The sequence below is a fragment of the Poecilia latipinna genome, unplaced genomic scaffold (genome assembly GCF_001443285.1).
Source record: "Poecilia latipinna isolate Pla-1442-1.1 unplaced genomic scaffold, P_latipinna-1.0 Scaffold1335, whole genome shotgun sequence".
Taxonomy (NCBI): Eukaryota; Metazoa; Chordata; class Actinopteri; order Cyprinodontiformes; family Poeciliidae; genus Poecilia; species Poecilia latipinna.
Genome location: NW_015113951.1, coordinates 307,604 through 330,967, shown reverse-complemented (window position 1 = coordinate 330,967; position 23,364 = coordinate 307,604). Strand labels below are relative to the sequence as shown.

At 43.1% G+C, this 23,364-nt stretch overlaps 1 protein-coding gene across 3 annotated transcripts in view; it reads left to right on the top strand.

The window, feature by feature from the left end:
• Positions 1-1,114: 1,114 nt before the first annotated feature.
• The window catches only part of unc5a (unc-5 netrin receptor A), a 60,743-nt gene continuing 38,493 nt past the window's right edge, over positions 1,115-23,364 (top strand). Inside the window, exons 1-5 of one of the 3 annotated variants that reach the window (XM_015055791.1) lie at positions 1,115-1,287; positions 3,852-3,955; positions 5,075-5,255; positions 12,723-12,890; positions 19,884-20,048. In XM_015055791.1, the coding sequence (XP_014911277.1) occupies positions 1,155-1,287; positions 3,852-3,955; positions 5,075-5,255; positions 12,723-12,890; positions 19,884-20,048 (751 nt within the window). In that variant the 5' untranslated portion in view covers positions 1,115-1,154. The remainder of the gene's footprint in view (positions 1,288-3,851; positions 3,956-5,074; positions 5,256-12,722; positions 12,891-19,883; positions 20,049-23,364) is intronic. The other 2 variants (XM_015055792.1, XM_015055793.1) reach the window with 2 other exon arrangements.

The window sequence follows — 23,364 nt, the reverse complement described above, 5'->3', positions numbered from 1 at the left end:
CATATAGAAAAATCTACTGCACTTAGATACGAATACATGGCCGTCTGCCAGTGACCCTCACAGCTACTTATCACTGAGTCGGCGACAGAGCCACCGCTTTTTCTGCAACAGAAACCAAAAGTCACCATATTATTATTATTATTTTATTTATTTTTTTTTGTTGTTGTTGTTGTGTTGCAGATTTTAAAATAGGCCGAACGTATGTGTTTGTTATTGTGGCAGGTGCCACTTCCTCCCGCATCAGATTGCAGCAGCAAATGATCAGTTCAGACACATCAGGAGTGTGAGGGGCGTGGAGGAGTCTCAAAGTGCTTTTATGCAAATGGCCATCAAAGAGAGGTCCCCCACTGAATCCGAATGTAATTGTCTGAGTCATTCCCTTCGGTCGGCCTCCGGTTTCCATTGCAACTGTCAGATGAACGACTGTCTCCCAAACAGAAAATAGAAGACGGAGCGAAAGCGGAAAGCTCAAGAAAAACATTGCAATCTCCCGTCTTATTCTATCGGGGTAAAGAGACATGGGTGAAAATGGGAGTGGGGGCAAGGTCGCAGCTCATATAGAGGATATATATATATATAACATCGGACGACAATGAAATGAAAGATTTCTAAACTCAGATAAGCTTGTGACAACGTTATAGTGTTTTGTCAGTTTGGCAGGATGGTTTTTGTCCCAATTTTTCTCTATTTAGAGAAGACTTGCAAGTCCGTTCTGGCAGAAAAGCAATAAAGCTATTTTTACCTTGTGTTACAGCTGCATCTCTTACTTCTGCGCTGTTGTAGAAATGCTCCACAAATTGAACTCTTCCTCCCATCTTAGATTTGATGATAGAGGGAGGCGGGCGACGCTGGATATATTTTTGTTTCCAGCGTTTGTTTAGCGCTCCGGTGTTCCTTCCCAACTGTTGCCATTTTAACGCCCTCCAGATTTACAGCAGGGTAGCTGTGAGGCTGTCGTCTCATTTTCCTCCGTTAACAAGCCCTCTGTTTATATAGGATTATGCTTGTCTGCTTGTTTATTCTGCCTCGCTTTATTGTCTAATTACTCAAAGTACAAAACACAGCCGTTTAACTTTTTGCTGCTCTCACGAGAAGCTGATGTGGGTGATTCATGATGCTGTTATGTCTGTCCCTGCTTTGCAGCGTTGCCGGTCATGCAGGTGACGATTGAGATCACCAGGCAGCAGGTGGAGAAGATCTTCGGCCTCGATGAGTACTGGTGTCAGTGTGTCGCCTGGAGCACCACTGGAACGCAGAAGAGCCAGAAAGCGTACATCAGGATTGCTTGTGAGTGCACTTAAAACGATCTCACTGTCATTACGAATGCATGGGTTTCTTAACAAGGTGCTCACATTTGCATGCCTAGGTGTAATAAGAGCTTAGGATCAGAACAGGGACAGACATGGACTGACTCTTATTTAACAATTAGTTTGGAAAATCATTGCAATCTCAATCGTAGAGTTGTTAAAATTAAGCTATAGTGCCCCCTGTAAAAGTGTTAATACTCACTTTTTTGTGCTTTAGCCTCAAATTAAACTTATTCTGTTGGGATTTGAGGTGACAGGGCAGGTGACTTTCTGCAGATCCTATTTAGTTCAATTCAGTCTATTTATGTGGCACATGAAAACATTTTAGCGTACATATAGGAATATAGAAACACTGAATTTAGATCTGACTTTGACTCTGTCCTTCTGGACGACCAGGATGCTTTCATCTAAAACTCTCCACTGTAACTTTGGATGTTTGTTCAGGATCATATTGCTGCTATAGGAGGTGAACCTCCAACCCAGTTTCAACTATTTCACAGCGTCGGACCGCCTGGATGGCCCTGTTCTCATCCCATCCAGTTTCCATCGATGGCATGTTTAGGGTTATGTGTGGTTTTAATTTTCTGCGACACAGAACAGTGTGGCTAAAATAGTTTAGTGTTGGTCTTATTTAACCAAGTCTTTCACATGTTTGATGTATCCTCTACATGATTTGTGTGAAATTGAAGAGAAAACTTCTCGTGACTTTTTCTTTTTTTTTTTCATAAAGACCAGATTTGTGGCATATATGACTGATTGATGCTCTGCTTGCTCTGCCTCTCAGTTTAGGTTCTGTTTGATTATTGATTAAAATAAAGTTTTAGAGATTTCTTTAATGCTGGATGGATTCATTTATTAAAACCTGATTTTTAAATCTCAAAAAGACTCATCTGCTGCGTCCTTAATGACGACATTGGGAGAAAACTTATTGCATTGAGTTATATTTAGGAGTACAAGAAGGCCAGAAAACATGCAAAGAAAACTATTAATGTTTTTCAACCTCAATATTATGCAATATTTTCAAGTGGTCTAGCTAAAAAAAAAAAAAAAAATCTAAAGAATCCATTAGAAGTTGTGGCTGTATTGGACAAAAATGTGAAGAGGTTTTAGGGATAGGAGAACGTTTGTTCCTGTGATTCTGATTATTGAATGAACATTTCTGAATACTGCAGGAAGAAAGGCAAAAAAAGGGGGGGGGTAAAAGGGGAAAAAGTGGAACACTAGATTTAAGTATTCATGAGCATATTTCTCACGAGCTACAGTATATCAGCAATGATCCCTGTGAAAGTAACTTGAATAAAAACAGAATTGAAATTTATTGCTGTGCAGCAATCATAAATCTGCCTGGGGAACACAGGCGCATCCCTCGCCGCCGCCTCAAAAGCTTTATTAGAAGGAGTCATTTTACATTTGAGCATTTTACAGCATTCTGCCTATTAATTCCCACATAAATATGTATTATTCCAGACACAGGCAAATGCAGCGCAGGCTCCAAACCACAAGGCTTTTTCGAAAACACACATTCATTATCTACCCTTGTTGGGGATCTTAACAAAGTCAGATAGATGTAAGATAAGGACATACACATGCCTTAATAGCCATGCATCAGGACACATTTCCAATATTTATCCGCACCCCACTTACACTCGCATACTTTAGAGCTTTCTAGAGCTGTTACGTCTCGAGTGTCCTCCAGTCCCCTTTTATCTGCTTTAATTAAATTAAATGTCATGAAACTCTCCGCTTGTCTCAACGTTTCCTCCAGTGTGATCGGTCAGGACAGGCTGAACATCCCGTTTAAAGGAATTCACCCTCAGCCCCTCGCAAACACGATAACACATTGCTTTGCTCTGAGTCAAAACACGGGGTTGAACACATCAAATTTGCACCGAGCCGCCAGCTATCGGCAGCCTGCCTGTCTCATCCGGTCCAAACAGACCTGCGTTTATTCCCTCTCCCGCCTCCTGCAAGACGAAAAAAGCCGAGCCACTTCTACCTGTGCAACTCACAGCTGGGGTTTACAGACAAATATATTGCAGGGCTTGATGCAACTGTAAGATTGCTCAATGAGACATAAAGTGAAGCCCCCGCGCAGCCGGGCGGGCTTTGCAGGAGCTCTTGTCCAGGCGCCTTGGGGCATTGTTTTCGTGCGGCTGCTCCAAGCCGACACACAGATGGGGGCCGGAGGCTGCCTGAGGCTGGGGGCTGGTGAGGGGGGAGGCTGGGTGGGAGGAAGGGGTAATGCAATTGCTTTTGCTCAGCGCAGGTCCCTCTGGCAGCAGACAAACATCTCCGAACCAGCCAGGCAGCCTGTAATAAGCAACATGGTTGGTGCCACTGATTCCACTGTGGCTTAGAGGCCAACTGGAGTGCGACACGAGGCCACGGTTGAACATTTCAGGGGCTGGAATTTAAAAAACATCACCAGACCCAGTTTGTTTTTGGGCTTTTTTGTTTTTTTCAAAGGATTTCTTTCAAATGTCATGAGCTCTAACAAACATCCTAATTGGTTGTGTTTCCTCTCCCCGTCTTTCTTTGTGCAAGACCTGAGAAAAAACTTTGAGGAGGAGCCGCAGGGTAAAGAGGTGGCATTGGACCAGGAGGTGTTACTGCACTGCCATCCCCCCGAGGGAGTGCCACAAGCCGAGGTGAGACACAGATACAGAAGATATTTATAGGCTCACATCCAGCATCGTTTTACTCTTTCCTCTCCTAGAAGGCGGGTGGGAGAGAAGGGGGGGCGCAAAGAGCAAAAAGTGACTTTGCTGCATCTCCGAGGGAACAACCATCCCTGTATGGATAAATTACACCTCTAATTATTCCCTGTTATTGATTTATGATTGCTTTCACATCTCTGAGAAGCCATACATCACATCATCTCGTCACATCACTCAGGATGGGCTCGGAGGCTTCACTCCCCATTTGGCATCTCTAAAGGCCCGTCCATAATGAATGGCTCTATTTGTCTCACTCTCTCCTTATCTCGTTCTGTCTCTCTCCTCTCTTGTTCTGCTTGCGTCGCTTTCTCTCCCCTCTCATATTTTGCCGGTGTGTGTTTAGAGGGCCAGAGTGGTGCCAGCTGTTTCACCTCATGTGCTGCATCCTCCCCGGTCCCAGATAGGCACTAACTGCTCTAATAACAACACAACAGGAGCCTCGGCTGCTAGCTCAGACAGCCCAGAGACGAGAGCCAGCAGACAAGCCAATCACAGCTCGACAGTGCAGGGACTGTTTGGAGAGAAATGGGAAGGAAGGTGCCAACCGCGGTTCAACAGAAAAGAACATCAGAGCAGAAGTCACCGCGGGAGAAAGCAGAGATAGCGCGCGCAAGAGGAAGAAAGCCCAATTATACGGCGTATCGCAACTGGCAGTAATACCAGCAACAATGCTGCCATACCATCGCTTCTCTGGAGACGGCACGGGGTCAAGTGAGAGCAGCAAAACAAGCGAGCCTGTCCGTGAATACACCAGGACGGGAATAACTTCAATTTTGTCTTCTGAAAGAGAAGCGAAGGCACTGCAGAGCATGATTGGCTTTGCTCACAGGCCACCAGCAGCTGCAAAATAAAAGCGGCTCTCTTCACAGTATAAAGTAATACATTTTCCAATCAGTTGGCTATACGAGTGAAATTTGTTCCCAGCACCAAACCGGCCTTCGTGTCCTTGTTTTGCATGTCGTAGTCTGTCCTCTACATGATATCTGCTCGCCGCAGAGCGCGTTTCTGTTGATCTGAGCCGAGTTCTGACCGTGGAAATATGTTTTTCAGGTGGAGTGGCAGAGGAACGAGGACGTGCTCGACCCGTTGAGTGATCCCAATTTTTTCATCACACCTGACAACAATCTTGTCATCAAAAAAGCCCGCCTTTTGGACACGGGCAACTACACGTGCGTGGCCAAAAACATCGTTGCTCGCCGCAAAAGCAACTCCGCCACGGTCCTGGTCTATGGTAGGTCACGATATCTTCTTTTAGCAGATGTTAAATGGTCTTGGTGCAATTTTTTTTCTTCAAATTATGCAAACCGAGAAACTGCCCAAAGGAATCATTTCATGTTTACTTTCTTCTTGTATTCCACATTTCCACATTAACCTCTGTGTGCTCCCCTGGATGAAACATACCGGGTTGCAGGTTTTTTTTTTCATTGCGCAGTTGCAGAGCCCACTAAAGGATGCATATCCCTTGAACTTATTCTCATTTTGTTGTGTTACAACCACAAACGTCAGTGTATTTTATTGGTACCTTATCGGATAGAACGACACAAACTAGCACAGCATCGATGAAGGAAAGTGATCCATGACTTTATAATCTTTATTCAAATGAAAATAGGAGAAGTCTGGCAGTGTTTGCATTCAATCCCCCCGAGTCACATTGACTTTCTATGCGACTGCAGCTGAAAGTCATTTGGGGTTTGTTTCTACCAGTTTTTTTTTTTCCTTTCAATTCTGCTTTGCAAATTAGCTGAAGCTCAGTTAAACAGCATCTTTGAACATCGTTTTTTTGAGTCTCTCTGTAGATTCTCAACTGGGTTACAGTCTGGACTTTGACTAGGTCATTCTAGCACATGAGCATACTTTAATTTAAATGTAGCTCTGGTTGTATGTTTTGGGTCGTTGTCCTGCTGGAGAGTGAATCTCGATGCCAGTCGCTCTAACATTTCTGGACATTGTCTCTAACTTGATCGCTCAATCTCTGCGTATTCTAGAGTCACCATGGGCTTATACTCATTAACACTCTCATCGCTTCGGCCCGTCAGTTTAGTCTGGTGTTTAAGCATTCGTTATTGCTTTTTTAACCTAACACTGGTTAAAATGTCAGCGACTTTCAACACCAGTTTGCTGTGTTTATTGGTCTTTTGATGCTTTTGGTTCCCTAACAAGCCCCTGAGGCCAGAACTGAACAGCTGCATTTATAATAAAGTCAAATCACACACAGGTAGAGACTATGTACTAATTAGAAATCATCTGAAGACAAAATATATGGGGTTTTATTGAGCAGAATCAGAGGACAGGGAGCATGAATACAAATGCAGAGCACACACATGACATTTGAAATATGTGCCATTTATTAAACTCATTAATGTTTCTGGTTATAGCGTGACAAACTGGGACAAAGTTCAAGGAGTACAAATATTTTTTTTTTTTTTTGCGAGGCACTGTGTCCATATTTTGTGCTGTGATAACTACAAAGCAGAGCATTACAAATGAGTGACATATGGTGGCAGCTTGCACCGTCAGCTCCACATTTCTCACCAAGCAGTAAATTTTGTTAGTATAGCTGGACGTTAATTACACCAACTTAAATGTGTCTGGCAGTCATTCTTATAAAAGTTGGCAATGTTGGATGCCATGACTGCCATCTTCCTCCCTCTTTGTTGTGGATCCAGTAAGAGAAAAGAAATTGAATTAACAGCAAACTGTAAATAATGACTAGGCCTGATAAGCCAAGTGACCTTTATTAAAATGCAGAGAAACCCCATATTTGTTATCGCAGATGGTTCCAAGTCTAGCACACAATGGAAGCATCCATACATTACAGACCGCCTTTATACTCCGCTGGATACAAACGGGACACTAAAGTCACTTGGGGATTTCTCACAAAACCACTTTATGAGAGAAAAATAATATTTAGAAACAATGTCTTAGTCATAGGTTGTTCCTGTTGCGGCTTCCTAAACAGTACAGCCTGCGGTTGCAGTAAAGTTAGAAAACTCTGAATTTTAGTTAAAAACTGATAATAACCCAAAAGATATAAAACACTGTTGCATGTACAGAAAAGAAAGCACACTTCCCTTCTAGTTTAGGGTTTAAGATTATTAGATATATCCCTAGATGTCAAAGACAAACTACGAATTCATGAAATAAACAAACCTCAACTACAAAATCTTGAAGCAGTGTTTGTTTTTTGTTTGTTTTTTTCTTCTGTATGACTTTATTAATCATTCTCGGTGCTGTGGAGAAAAATGTTCTTGGTCTCTACAATGTTGCTTCGACTAAAATACTTTAATTTAGCCGAAGTGTAGACTTTCAATGTTGCCGTGGCAATTCCTCAGTTTGTTTCTTTTTCAGACATTTTCTTGAAAACTTTCAGCTGCTTCAGCACATTTGGCCTCAACTTTCACTCTAGGAAACTTTGAAATACAGAGATATTTTTGGTTGATTTATGTGTGCCTAGATCTTGTGGCTGCAAAACAATCCCAAATCATAACTCCTCCACCACTATGCTCAACAGTTGGTCTGATGTATGGATGCTTATTCAATGTATTTAGCTTGAGCCAAACATGGCGCTTTATTTTTTCATGGACACTGATCGATAATTTGGGCTCACCCTCTTGTCATTCAGATGCAAACTTTGAAGAAAATACATTTTCCTGGACACTTTTTCAAACAGCTTAGACTTACAGATTTTTCTATCTAATTGTCAGAAACCCTACCTATTAGATGCACTTTTACAGTTTTTCCATTTTGTGTTTATTTTTTGTCAAATAAGGATAACATGGAGTCTCATTTGCACAACTGAGGTCAAATTTGCTTAACTTTCTTATCTAGTAAAAATCCTGTTAAGTAGAAACAAAAGAATAGAAGAGGGACCATTTTTATTTTTTATTTTCTGCAACTGTTGTTAAAATGATTTTTTTTTAAAAGACGTATTCATTATAGCTTCTCCAGATGCAAATAGACACATTTTAAATGTGGATTGTTAATTCAAATTACAGTTGAAATTTGCAAACTGTGTTAAAAGAAGAAAGTTTTAAAAAAGTTTGTGTGAGCAGATGTTCAGAGAATTAAAAGACACTCCAGGTGTGGCATAAAACACAATTTTACCGATTAATTCTCAGGAGTCGCATTTCCAAAGGACAAATAAACACATCCGCACCTTAGTGAAGGTGTTACTTTGGCAGATTTTAAGTGAAAAGTCCACATTCTGCAGACAGGGTGTGAAAGTTTGTGTGTGTGCGTGCGCGTGTGTGTGTGTCTTTGAAGCAAAAATGCCAACACGAAAACAGGTGACAGCAATTTGAGGTGAGCTGTGTTTTTATAGTTCACACATATGTGTGCTGCCGTGGGCAGGTACGTACACAACACCAGTTCAACAAAGGGATGCATTCCTGCTGTGAAAAACAGCAATACATGCTGCACTACAGGCGTTCCATAAGAAAATATCTGGATATTTGTTTCCCATTTACACACTTTTTTCTGCATGAACATGCTTTTATTATGTCATTATTTTCCACTTTTGCTCAGAAAAATCAAAGGCTTTGATTTTGTCCTGCTCCCACTCAAACTATTTATAATGAGGCTATTACAAGAAACAGGGGGGAAAAAAACATGTTTATTACAAAAGATTAAGATCAAACCTATTCAATTAAAAAGCAGATTAAATTGCACAGGTCTCAGATTAACGTTGCTCTAAAAGATTCACGGCCCTTTTTTCTTTTCAGTCCGCTAAAGCTCACAGTGAAATCTCAGCAGATTTATGGGGGGAATGATGCTTAAAGAGTGAAGATATTCTACTAGAAGTAGCCTTGATAGATAAATTAAAACATTTAGTAAGGTACTTTCTCTAATCTCTAAAACACTATAAACTATCTTACGAAAAGCAGCAGATAGAGCAATGTTATCTGACATTTGCAGCTTTGTTTACAATATTTTTTCTTCATTTTTCCTCCTATATCGTTATGTTTATATGATGTGCATCAGTTAGAGACCCGCTACTTGACGAGATAGATGATTGGCAATCACAGTGCGACTCAACACCACGTGAAACTCAATACCCAACCGAATATTACATCAAAGCAGTCCTTTGCAGCGCTTGTGTTGTAAACATTGATTGTGTTATGACCATTTCATTCCATATATTGTGTCCAGGTTGAGTCCTACTCAGCTTGTTGGAGGCATGAAAGTCTAACACTCATCTCACATTATTTCCAAGTGGCAACTTGTTTGGGAAAATTATTAAATAATAGTTATTTCAGTACCTGTCAGGTAAAATGTAATTGAGAGGAACTTTTTCAAGGTTCCCACCTTTTATTCAGTCAAAACTGTGCAAACTCTAAAGTTGGTAAGAAATGCTGAAATAGTTTTGAACATCAGTTAAAGTGAGGAAATCATTTTCACTCTGAATGTTTTCAAAAGAAACATGTTAATTTAGAGCAGGTGGTCAAACCACACATTATCATATGCCTCATCGAGCCACAGGCATTAAAACGTTACAAAAAGCGCAATTGTGACTGGTGTTGATTATAATTGATTAGGTTGTTGTTAAAGGGAATATAGAGCTTAATTTACTGTGGAGGCAAGTGCATTCACGCTCCTATTGTTCGCCTCTATAGTGGGTTCAAGCAGTCCCTTTCATTCGTTGCTCCAATAAATTATGAAAGACTGATGCAGGAGGCCATTTGTGCAACATCCCTCTCATCTCAATATGCGCTTGATAAAATGAGTCATATTAGCTGAGGATAAATCAGAACAGAGGAAATTGTTCCTCTATCTGCAGACCTGGTTCTGATGTTTCTGTATCTTTACCTTGCAGCGAACCGTTTATCGTGCAGCATCTCTGTCTACCATTTTAGTTAATCTACCTAGCGGTAGCAACTGATAATAACTTCTACTTTTCCAAGGCGGCTCAACAGGGGGCCCAGAGATGCATTTTAACAAGACCCGGCTGGTGTGTGACTGCACTCGGTGCTAAGAGGTAATCAGAGGCCGAGTTGCCTGGCAATTTACCTTGCTGTGGCGAGCAATCAATTGCATAGAGAGGGCAAGGAAATGATTCAGCCCCGACAAGCGCAGAGAGTTAAGGGGAAATTACGAAGGGAGTATGTACAGAGAGGCAATGACAGTGCCGCTCAGGTCAATAAATCAGGAATCTGTGTAGCTCATAGGCTGGAGGAAACACGGTAGATGCTGGGAAAGAAGCTGCATGATTTGATGTAATCACCTGCCATGATTGAGAGGTGCTTCAACAGTATCAGTTACATGATAATTGACACTTAAAGTTTAGAACAGGAGCAATGGCTCAGCAAATAGCTGCAGTAATAGGAATTTGCTGTTTAAAGTTCATGAAATGCCCGAACTCTAGGCTTTGTTTGAATAATGTCGTCAAATCGGTGTGTGAAGGGTGGTTTAAAGTATCTGGCAAAAAAAAGTATTCATGCCCCTTAGACACTGTAGTACAACCACACATCTTTACATATTTCACTGGGCTTTTATGTAATAGATCAACACAAAGAAGTGCATGATTGTGAGGTAGAACAAAAATCCTTATAGCCTCATTTAAACTGATACCCCTAAGCGAAATCAAGTCCAACTAATTGCCTTTAGAAATGACCTAAATAGTAAACAGAGGGCGCAGAAGCCCATAGTGACTCTGGAGGAGCTGCTGACATCCACAACTGAGACAGGAAACTTTGTCAAAATGACAATTAGTCATGTGTGGCAAACACCTTTGTTTTACAAAGCGTGGACAGAAAAAGATTGTCGAGAGAGATAAATCGAAGGTGTATCTCACCTTTCACGAAGCACTTCATTAAGATGTTTTTTTTTTCGCTCTGTTTATCTTGTGAAAAGACCAAGTAACAGGGGGCGTCGCTGACTTGTCAAGAAAAGGAGTCAGAATCTGGTATCAGCTGACTTGTGAAGGGGTAAAACAACGGTGCTGCTCGACTGTGTGATAGAGCAATTACAGGCAATCTGGACGGCCAGCTGGCTGGGAGAATCAAGGCAAAACACAGAGACTACCACTGTGTGTATTTGACTTGCATGGCCAGTAAATGCATGTTGAACAAGTTGAGCTGACTTTCACAAAAAACAACAACATATCACTGGATCTTAGTTTGGTACAGTTTCATAAAAGCTGGTTTCTGTTGCGCTCGTAAATAAAACCCAAAAGCTGTAACACGCCGCAAACGTGTTTAATGTTTTAGGAGTTTTCTGACTCTCATTTCGTGCTCAACGCTTTATATTGACCCTGAGAAACTCAACTCCATGCCTCTTTAAGTTCAGCAATAAGTTTGATTCATAATTTATGAATGACCAGAGGGAGATCATTGAGGGACTCATCTGTACAAGTTTATTGCAAAACCGTTTTAAAAGAGATGGCCCTTTTAGTTTTTTTTTTTTTTTTTTTTCTGTCTGCTTCGAGCCGCAAGCCACATGTGATACAAGGCACTCTGGGCAAAAGAGGGGAAAAATGTAACGTTTTGGCCTATTTAGTTGTCATGTGTGACAGAAAAGCCTGGAGCGTCGACCGACCCCACTGTGGCTCCTGGTGGTGGCAGCTTCATGACGCAGGGATGAATTTCTTCACTAGACGATGAAATGCTACTCAGAGTTAATAAATACGTGTACATGATACACTTTCCAGACTTTAAGTTGTATCATTTTTCCTCATTTAGTTTAATTTAGTTTCTAGTCTATTTAAAATAATAATAATACGTAAGAATGAACATTTAAATACAGGTGATTATAACCAAATGGCTAATTTCCATCTGTTGTTGTAACAGAGGTTTAGCAGAGCCATGAGGTATTTTATAAACCAAGACAGAATCATGTTATTCCAACTTTGTTTATGTTTTTGGAGAATGTGAGATTATCTACACCATTAGATTTATTATCCAACACATTTAATGCTTGTTGATGCACAATTTTAAGTGATTTACAACAACTTGTGGTACAAGTCATATGAATGAAAGTCACCAAAGTGTAACTTGGTCTGCTCTAAGTTTATTAATTATTTATATTGGAAAAAATGTTAGATATATATATAAACTTAATTGTTTTCATCTTAGAGTTGCGAGCTCCTTTGTTTGTTCAACATAAAATCCCAATCATTGAAGTTTGTGGATGTGACATGACCAAATGTGGAAAAAGAAAAAAAAAACATTCAAAGTTTTTGGGGGACACTGTAACTTAAAGTGATATTTCACTAATGGTTTGGTTTTCCAAATAGAAAAACCATGGCCAAGAGCTTTAGAAATGATGACTTTATGACAACGTTCAAATACAATATTAGTTTTAACATCACCCAGCTGCAGCAACTGTGTTAGTCTGGTCTGGCAAGTTGCTTGGTTATACTCCGCTTCCTGTTGAGTCATTTTGTTTTCACTGCGTTTGGCTGTAATTCCAGCACACATGCAGGAAGCAGCCAACTCTGCTCCTGCTCCTCCATGTGTTCACCTTTCTGTGTGGAGCCCAGCAGTGTACAGGCAGTCACGATTTTTCAAATGTAGCACACCTCTTTTTATTTCTGCATGTCGGGTAAACCTGGCTGCTCTGTTCCTTCATCCATCCATCCCTTCCTCCCTCCTTCCATTCAACCTTCCTCTCTTCCTTACTGCTCCCCCATCCCCAACATCTCCCCACCTTCCTCCTCCTCCTCCTCCTCCTCCTCCTCCTCCTCTCGGCACCGGTCTGACAGTCAACGGTGGCTGGTCCACATGGACCACCTGGTCGTCCTGCAGTGCTGTGTGCGGGCGTGGCTGGCAGAAGAGGAGCCGGAGCTGCACCAATCCCACGCCACTGAACGGAGGCACATCCTGTGAGGGGCAGAACGTCCAGAAAAGTGCCTGCGTGGCCACCTGTCCAGGTAACTCCCAGGCAGCCCTGTTTGTCCTGTGGCATTGGCTTCTTGTGGCTTCCTTTATTTGCATTTTCTTTTTTTTCTGCATCTAGAAGTCATCAATTCATTCTTTTCCCTGCCCTTTCGCACCGTAGCTCCAACTCCAAGTAGCATTTTTTTTTTTTTTTTTTTTTTTTTAAATACCAAGCTTTTGTTGCCTTCTGCAATTAGAGCGCTTGCACAGCAATCCTGCAAGGGATTTAATACTATCACACGTTGTTTGCATCATCAGCTGCGCAGTGAATAGGCTTGATTTTTATTTCAGCTCCCACCCCATACACATAGACACAGCCTTGGCTTTGCGTCGCTCTCACCAGAGCAATTGTTGTTGTTTCCTGTTCAAGCTGCTGCTTAAAATGTGTGGTTAAAAAAAAAAAATCTGAATTATGGGAGCTTGCGTGCTATGTTTATGTGAGAGGAGTTAAGGGGAATTTCATTTGCTGGCTCAGTCTCCCCTGTGAGAGAGTCTGAGAGGCAGAGAGCGTCGTGGCTGATAGTGAGCAACACTTATTGATCTCTGGGAGCCTGAGATGGAAGTCAAGCTGCCTCATTTGCTGGTTCGCATTAGAAACTCCTGACAGGGGAGAGACCTGGACAGGAAAATGAAGGAGGAAGGTGGAAGCAGGGATAGAAACAGGTGGAATCAGATATAACGTCGGAAAGAAAAGGAGAGAGAGACGCTGGCAGGGAATGGAGCCGGGTGTTTGGCTCTGACAGGGAGCTGGGGCCACGCTGACCGCAGGAGAAATCTCCCACAGTCTGTAAATATCAGAGAAGGAAATACGACACCTTTGACAAAGGGGGGGGAGGGGGAGGTACGAGCTTCGTCTTGCTGCCTAAAACTGAGGCTATCTTGCTCAGCGATCAAGGCGTTCTGTTACACATCTCCCATGTAAAGACATTACTAGATGTCAAGGATGAGTGTAAGTAACATGGCCCACTGGAATAAAGCGGGAGGAGGAAACACAAATGCACGACGCAGCGCCGGGATGTGAACAGAGTCTGAATTATTAGAGCCGGAGAAACTAGTAATGGAATTAGAATTAGAGCGGTGCCCAGGGATGCTTGACATTCCTCCACAGCAAAGCAGGCTACTGACCTCTATGAGCTTAAAGAGATTAATGTCAGTCCAAGCTGCTATTGTTAGACCAAACCGCTTCCTCCTTCATCTTTGCCCTGCTCCTCAAGGAGAAAGAGTGTAATTCCCACCAAAAGGGAGCTATGGCAAAAAAAAAAAAAAAAAAACTGCATTGTGTCCGGCAAATACGTTTTTACAGAGACTTTTGGGAGAGAAAGAAGTCTTTTTTTTTTTCCCCCTTGTTGATGAGAGATGCTAGGGCAACATGACCCCACTTACACCTGTCAGTCCCGGTGTTTGGCAACAGAGCGCGGTCTCCGGCTGCGATTCTCACATTTATTCGTCTGAGCCGGTGGCATCAGTGGCACTGACAGGCCCAGCTGTCTGCAGCTGGCCACAGTCGGCAGCACCAGCGGCTGTGGATGCTGGCCTGCCGTTTCCCAAGGAGCGCCGAAAGCCTTCGTGTAAGCAGAGGCATTAACGGAATCAGATCTCCCACATTAAACCCCTTTTTGTTTCATCAGCCAAATGATTTACAAACGGATGAATCATGAGCTTGAACGCATGACCAGACACTCGCATATGCAAGAGTCGCACTCAGCAAGAAGCAGCCGTCCAGCCTTCTTGCGGTGTGTGAGGGAGAGAGAGAGAGAGAGCATCACCACTTACTGCAGAACAACTTCAATTATCGCCGCGCGTATAGCCTTCACAGGTCTAGATAGTGATTTAAGTCCATCTCTGAAAGAGACTTGAGAAGAGCGGATCGCATGGAGAGCTGTAACGCCGCAGATAGACATCGTGTTATTTATTCAGACACTGCTGACATTTGGATTCAGAAGTAGTGCTCTTTATTTTTTTATGCCAGCCTTGAGAGGCGGCGGGGCGGGGGTTTCCTCCGCAGCTGCTTTGTTTTTGAGTTGCGTTGTTAAAAATTACATGATTTAAAGCTGGTCTGGTTTCAAGCCCTCATCAATTATCTAAACTTGGAATTTGCTGTTGATTATTAGATCTCTGGTGTGCTTAACTTCACGCAAAAGTGTTCAATCACACCCCTCGCGCTTCTTCACGTATTCTCTCTCACTGCAGTTTAATACACCTTAGTGTATTAAACTGGGATGTTCTGTGATGAACTAGCACAAAGTAGGGCATGTTTGTGAAGGCTAGGGAGAATTATCTTCTTCTTTTTCCAGTGCGCATTTGTATTAAGAGTCCATTGTAAACAACTGACTTCAGATGTCACCTTATTAGTAAATTCTTGTAGGAGGCTGCAAAAGATTTGAGACTGCGCTAGACGTTCACTATTCAGTGGGACAGTATCCCTCTGCACTGAGAGAGCTACAATGGGCAGGCTTAAATCACAGCATATTCTTGCACCTTAGACCTTCTTTTCATAAGCTTAATGTGTTTTGAAAAGAATATTGGGTCCTGGGCTATGTGTTGACTAGGCATAAATTATGGAGCGCATTTTTTTATATTTAAAATAAATATATTTGATTTATATTCATGAAAACATTTGGAAACTATGTTTTCTTTTCTGATCTCTTCATATTTTGTGCTACTTTCTTTTGGTTTGCCACAAAAAGCAATCAGACATATATAAAAACTTTTGCAATACACTTTAGTTTGGTTTTATTTTAGCAGCTTGCGCCCTGGCCGTCCCAGTTTCACTGTAGCCATTCTTTTAAATTCTTTTATGTCGTTAAAAACCCATGCAGGGATGGGCATCGCAAATTAGCTGAGGCTATAAATGTTTACGGTGTTCTGTTTGTGTTTCTACCTAACTCTTTGTCCGCATGCAAATAAACAATAAAGAAAGAAACAATCCTATTGTTCAGCCAAGTCTTCATGTGTACCTCTGGTTGATGTGCTCCTTTTGAAAGTAACGTGGTTTCTTCTGAGCAGGTCAGCCGCTCAGGCATATTTTTACACCCATACATTATGGATCATCTTCCACAGCCTGGCACCATCAATAACAAAACTCTCCACACGTCTGTTCACGATGACTCTTGTGTCTAAATGCGAGCTCCCACCTCTCTTTGGAAACGTGCGAAGCCATGGAGGCTCATCTGTATTTTTGTCTGAGTCTCCAAAGTGTTTAATGAGAGTTGGCGGAGGCCTGCGTGGCGGATCAGATGGGCTCCTTGCTGGGAGAGACGCGGGGAGCTGTGGAGGAGGCTGAGGCTAAAGCCTGAGGCTGAGAGCAGAGCAGATCAACACTTGAGACAGCGAGTAGCCAAACCATGCCAGAGCTCGTCTCATTTGTGCCCCCCCCCCTTCTTTCCTCTCCACCTTTTTTTTCCTCTCTTCTCTTGTCTCCATCCCAGCATATCCCGCTGAAATATCCCACATAATACAGCAGTCCATCCCTCACCCTCTTATTGACTGTGCCCCTGCACCGACTTGCGGTCAGAGCCAACAGTAGTGGCAAAATGTCAGATCATGCCAACATTTCCAACAAAGACTCACATCCCCGCAGCCAATAGCTAACAGTTAGTCACCAGATTTTGGAAGGCAACACGATGAACTGAGCCGCTGCCTGAGATGAGAGCAAAACACCAAACAACCTGAAGAGGTTTCTAACTTGAGTGAATTATTTAAAAATGGTAACGATCCCTCTGGCTTGCCAGCGGACTCGGGAGAATTCCAGCAAGATGGAAAATAAATAGACTCGGAGCCGGTGTGCATGCGCACGCCCTTCTTCGTGTCTGCGTCTGTGCACGAGTCCTGCACATGTCCTCATATGTCTTGTTTCTGCACCGCAGGCGAAAGTCTAATTGTACTTTTGGAAGTGCATCCTCGCGCGTTTGTAAAAAATCATCCTAGATTGTTCTGCAGATTGCACGTTTTATCCATAGAATAAATGAAGGCGGTGGGTAATAAATGTGGCAGCCGAGCACATTAATTTGATGCAAAAAGACGGTGGCCATCTGGTGACAGACTTGCATCATTTTTAATCATTTGGTGCCTTTCGTTTTGAGCCCACCCTCCTTCATATCTCACCCTGTCTCACTTTGGTTTATATCTCTGCTTCAAGCGGCACAAAAGAGTGAGCTCAGCTTTTTGTGTGTTTTGATCAGCAAAGAAATAATATGAAAGTAGTCGGGATTGCACATCAACATTGTGTTGCTAACCATCAGATCGGTTTTTATTTCAGAAGTAAAAAAGCCTTTATTCCTTTTTTTTTTTTTTCAATCGGCCTTTTGATGCCTGGGATCAGCGGCGGGACGTGTGCACACACATGTGCGCTGACAGGACAGTGGGAGCGGAGGGACAACCTGCTGGTCTCAGTGGTACTTGTCCACCTCCCCATGTCTCCTTCAAGGACAAAGAAACCATAGGCGTTCAGCGATCTCGAGCTGCGTCCGTCAGCAGCCATTGTCATTTTGAACAGCGGAGTCTCAACCAGGCCCTCCCACTGACCTGTGGAGAATGGTCGGATTCTTTTTTGCTTCTACACTTGGCAACGTGTCCAAATGTTCGGGGGGGACTGAAGAGTGGGGGGTGCCACTGGGTTATTGTATTACTGTACCTCCTCAGAGACCCACCTGACCTGAAACCTGCGGCGCTGCGAGATTGAAAATCAGCTAAGGTGCCTTTTGCTGTGGAAGTAACAATCTCCTTCTGGGGATTTAAATTGGAAAACCATGGCTTTGGATTAGTTTTCTCATGGAGCTTGACAAATTAAAAGGAAAAGATCTGTTAGTTGGTTTTCTCATATCTGTAATTGCTGCGTCTTTACTGTGGCTTTATGCTTTCCGTACGCTGCTTGCTTTCATGCTCAGCCTCGTGGCACGCATTCATAGTCGAGGCTCATCCGTGCATCTCTTCTCTTTACGTTTGACTCTCGTCAGGTTTGGGTGGCGGGTGTTCGTCTCGTGTCCTGCAACGCCTAGCATCACTTTTTACGTCCACGTTGCTCTCCTTGTTTGAAAATGTCATTTGCATGGTCATTAGTTTTGCTTTGTGCTGGAGGAGGGAGAAGAAGAATTCCATCATCTCATCAGGGCAGATGTTGATCTCATCTCTTTATTTCACAGCCATGTGGATAAACTGAGGGGCAACATAATATATTCATTAGGATGTAATTTGCTATTCAATCATTTTCATTCCCAGCCTGGACAATGAGCCCACTGGCCCACGGATGGGTCCACTCAATGCCAAACAAGGACAATTATCTGATTGGTTCTGCTCTTGCTGCCAAATTGATCTGACTGCAAAAAGAATCCAGGCTGTGTCAGCATCCCGCCACGCACACAAAGCAAGCAGGGTAGTGCTAAAGTTTTTCTTGTAGCCATTTGGAAAAAAAAAAAAAACATACATACATAAATATACTGTATTTTCATTCTCTATTTTTACTTACAAACTAAGCCTAATTTGCTTTTCACCTGGTTTTCCAAGTTAAGATTTATGCAAATTTGAAAAATTTTGGCATCTCACTTATGTTTGATCAACCAAAGACTCGTGAACCGCCAGGGGAATGATCGGCTTTCTGGGAATTGTTCCCCTTGTTCTCTTTATTACCAAGATTAATGAACACGAGGGTTCTCCAAGCCTCTGGTCAGCCGGGGGTGGGGTCACCACTGTCACAGATATGTGCTTCAACTTTGTGTGTGTGTGTGTGTGTGTGTGTGTGCGTGTGTGTGTGTGTGTGTGCGCGCAGGAGAACGTCATCGGGTCCCCTTCACCCTGGCGTTTGGGAAAGAGAGCGAGACAGAGGTGTTTTCCCCCCCCCATGAGAGCTCATTACTGCTCTTTTTCCCATTAGCCGAACGGTAACCTTCTCCCGGCCTAGCGCTGTGTCACTCTCAATATCACTCTCAGCCACCACCTCCACTGGCCACAATGCCAAATTACCCCCTCCTTTGTGAAATGGCCTCCTTCTCTGTGTGAAGAAAAGGCCGGCTGATATTTCTTACAGTCGGCCGTGCACACAACTATTACCGGCCCATTTTCATTTGTCTCATTTTGCTTGTGCTGATGATGGGCTGTTTGAAGTTGTGACTGGCCTGCAGCTGTAATGTACTCTCTCCTCAGCTCATAATAACACCACCTGTATTGTGTTTTGCATCCAGTTGCACTGCGGGCGGCATCACAGTTGCTACAGTAACGTCTTGTTTGGTTTGGGTAGGAAGTAGCATGAGAGGGAAAGGCGCTCCTGTCAGATGAGAGCAGGATTGAACTTTTTGGTCCAGATGTGTCTTCTTTTTTTTTTTCCTTTCCACTTTTCAACAATGTAATACATTATGATGAAATAGCGCATAAAGTCTTATTAAAAACGTTGAAGCTCGTGGTTCTAATCTCACAAAATGCTGAAAAGTTATGGGGCGGGAATACTTTTGCAAAACACCGTATGTGTGCATATCTATTTATGTTTGCAAAGCAGTTGTTTTTTTTTTTTTTGTTTGTTTTTTGTTTTTTTCTCTGTGCATATCTGGTTTGCCGACCAGGTCACAGCACATTCACACCACCCGGGTTTATCTTCTGCATCTGCTTTACATGTTAAAAATAAACACAGACCGTAGAATAGAAACAACACGGCTCTCCTCTGCAGTTTTTACATGCAGTGGTTTCCCCTGTGCCTCTGGTGGATTTGAAAAGTATGCACGAGCGTATTTGCATGACTGTAAAACATCAATGCTGGGGTTGCACGAGTGGTTTTGCACACGACGCAAACGGACCATTCTGATCTATGTGTTCTCAAATTACACGAATCCGCCGCCGCGTTCTTAATAAACTTTACTGTGTGTTCGAATTCTGTCACCTTGCTTTCCAGTCAATCATTTTATTCCCCGTAAACTGGAGTGCAGGTGTAAACTGGGGCTGTTTGTTGCCATGTGTGCATGTTTATCCTCAGCCATGTTTTTATATGTGTGTTCTCATAGTGGACGGGGGCTGGAGCGAGTGGAGCAAGTGGTCAGCGTGCGGGGCAGATTGTTCGATGTGGAGGAGCAGGGAGTGCTCCCAGCCCTCGCCCGGCACCGGGGGCAAAGACTGCCAGGGGCTCGACCTCCAGTCTATGAACTGTACCAGCGAACAGTGCCCACAGAGTGAGTGCAGAAACCACCCACACACTGCAAAACTATCGCCGTTCAACTCTGCTGCAACAGTGCAAGACATGACGTCTGAGATTTATTCGTAGCCATTGGCAACGGAATCGAGTGATCTCAGGAGCAAGTATGGATTTTAAAATAAATTCAAGAATAATTGAATTTTATAACTAAAGTTAGAAAGAGTCGGTTATACAGAACAGGTGGTTCATCAGGCAGCTCCAACAAGGAGGAGGGATCCTGGGAAAGTTTTGAAAAATGTTTGTGTTTTCATGTTATTCCCAGTCCGCTTGTCTTAATGTGCTTGATTGTTCATTTTCTTCTTTTTTTTCTTTACTTCCTTTTTCATTTTTCTTTCCTTACCGTGCAGTTTTTATCCTTCCTTTCTGCTTTTCATTCCTTACTTGCCCTCTCTTCATCTTCCTTGTTCTTAATTATTTCCCTTCCTGTCATCCTTCTCTCTTTCCTCCTTTCATCCCTTCCTTTGTTTCTTCCTTCTTTCCTTTCCTCTTTTCCTTCCTTCCTATCCTTTAAATTGTTTCTTTTTCCTTCTTTTGTTTTTATTTTCTATCTTATTTCCTGCCTTGCTTTCTTTTTCCGCCTGGTGCTTTTGCTGTATTAATGACCTGACCTCGATAAAAGCGTGATATATTCACAGTGAACTTTTGTATCTGTATGTGGAAATTGCCCAAAGTGGGCTTTTTTTTGCACGAAAAGTTTGGAATTTAGACATGAAAAATATGCAGCTAGCAACCCTGAAGGAGGCTAAGACGAAGAATAAGAAAGCATTTTTCCTTATTTATGAAGCTTTTCTACTGTAGAACAAGGAGTAACCCTCCTCCTTTCACTACGTAAATTAAACATTTAACCCCTTCTCTTGACACTGGCGTCAAGCGATAAATGATGAGTTCATCTCGCTCAGGCGTCAGCAAGGAAAAGCTGCTTTTCCCTTGAGGTACATTTTCACACATAAGGTTCATCTGTGGCCCACCGTTAGCTCATCCCCACCTGGGTGACCTTTTCAGGTGATCATTTCTAATTAACACTGGAGTGACACTTGCTGCTAGCATAATGCACTGTATTACCTCGTGGATCAGCTCTCTGTTGCTCCCTGACCTATTAATAGAGGTGAGAATTGAAGCATCTCTCCACTGATTAAAACACAACCTGCCAGATAAGTGACCACGAGCCAAATGGGCTGTGAAAACGCACATGGCTGGCTCGTACCGGTTTGGCAGGACACTTCTCGGGGTGAGAAAGCATCCATGTTGGACTCGGCTAGCTCAAAAGCCAGCACGACTTAACTTTTATGTATTCATTTTACATCCCCTGCGAATTATAAGAAGGCACGTTTATTCTGTCAGGATTAAAAACCGGAGAGTGCAAAGGGGCAGAGTCAGCAGTCGCCTAGAAAGGGGCTCCACGGGGTCCAGCTCTGACCAGATGGACATGAAGAGAGAGCTCCATCATTCCCTACAGATATCAAAGACTGAAACATATTGCAGCCTTCCGTCCGGAGACAATGAGGGCGGCATCTCGAATAGAAGCGGCTATAAATAGTGTGCTCTTTTGCTGATCCTCATGGTAAACACCGCGAGTCTTTAATGGGGATTCATCTGACATGAGCCGATGAATTAATAAACTGAAATCTGGTATCGGGCACTGATTGATGTGATCAGATGGACTGAAGGAGGATATCTGCTGAGATCTACAGTATGCGAGGCGCTGCATTATGTATAGCGCGCTGCGGGCATGTGCTTGCTTTTGTCGAGCAGCGGGCGAGTTTGGCAGGGTGCAGTGATCCCAGGCAGCTCAGTCGGCCAATCATCAAAGGTCAGCAGCTCCTCCTCAGAGAGGCAGGAAATATACACAAAGATGCCCGTCATTGTTCCCGTCTTTCTCTCACAGTCGCACGCAGAGTCGCGGAGTATTTATCCTGACAGCGTGGAGCAGAGCGCCGGCCTCTGAAGAATGCCCCCATCCCAATCTGTTCCTAGCAGATGCGAATCCATAGACAATTGCTGTGTGAAGTATTAAAATAAGCGCAGAGGCGAGATGGTTTAGGCTCGTCAGCAACTGGCCAACTTCAACCGTATCTCCAGGCTATTAGCAATGATGGAGAACTTGCCCCTGAAACAAAAGGCAGCCTTTCTCTTCCGATGTAGATTCAGAATAGCAAGTAAATCAGCGTCACAGTGTAACAAAAGCTCTCCTCTGTCTGAGGTTCTGATCTCCCTTGTCATGTTAAAAGAGACACTTTAGAAGAGGATATTGGTTTGGGCAACGCGCATGAAAACTACCCTCGGTCCTGGATTCGAGTTACAGCTGGAAAACAAACAGATATGAGCCGTGCAGGATCGTTTTCATAAAGAAAACAAGTCAAGCCCAAGACGTAGCTTATGCAAAACCAGCGCATGGAAACGGCGAATGTGCTGGCGTGGAGCCACAGCCTAAATGGCAGACAGGTGTTGGAGGGCACGCAAAGGGTAGAGAGGAAAAACAATGGTTCCCTTCTTTCCCGGCTCAGGAAATTAGAACAAAATACAACAATTATTTCACCTAACATGTGTGATAAGGATAATGGACTTGATTTTGAGCAGCGTCCAATTCTGGTGTGTTACAACAAATGGTGGAAGGTATTAGTTTCTCTTTAGCTTGCTTTTGGATTTGAGGCTAATTTGGCGGCAAACTGGCTGCCATTTTTTTTCTTTATGAGTTTGTTTGCCAGAGCAGGGTCACGGTGCTGTGTGAAAAATAGCTGAGCATTTATTTTGGACTATATTTCACCAGGACCCCGCTGAGGGATGGGACGACTGTATTGTGGAGATAGTAATGGTCACGTTCACTTTGAGAGTTTTAGTAGCCATATTTCCCTGACCTTAAGAAGTCGGGGGTAATTCATCTTCGGGCGAGCGACTAGGATTGGCCATGGGATGAAATATATTCGCTCGTCTCCTGATAAATGCCCTGGGGAGGAAGCACGGGAGGCTCTAAAGCTCTTATTTATCAATGCAGCTGAGAGAAAGGAGCAGGTAGAGACAGGTTTCCTGTGCAGTCTGGGAAAGTTTGGAATTCAAGAGTTTTCAAGGTTCAGAAAAGATTGAAAAAAAGAAAATAGAGGGACGTAGTTGAGGTATTATCATTCACTCATTCATTCATCCATCTACTCATCCATCCATCCATCCATCCATCCATCCATGTATTCATCCATCCATCTATCCACTCATTCATTCATCATCCACATTCATCCATCTATCTATTAACTCATCCATCCATCCATCCATCCATCCATCCATCCATCCATCCATCCATCCAT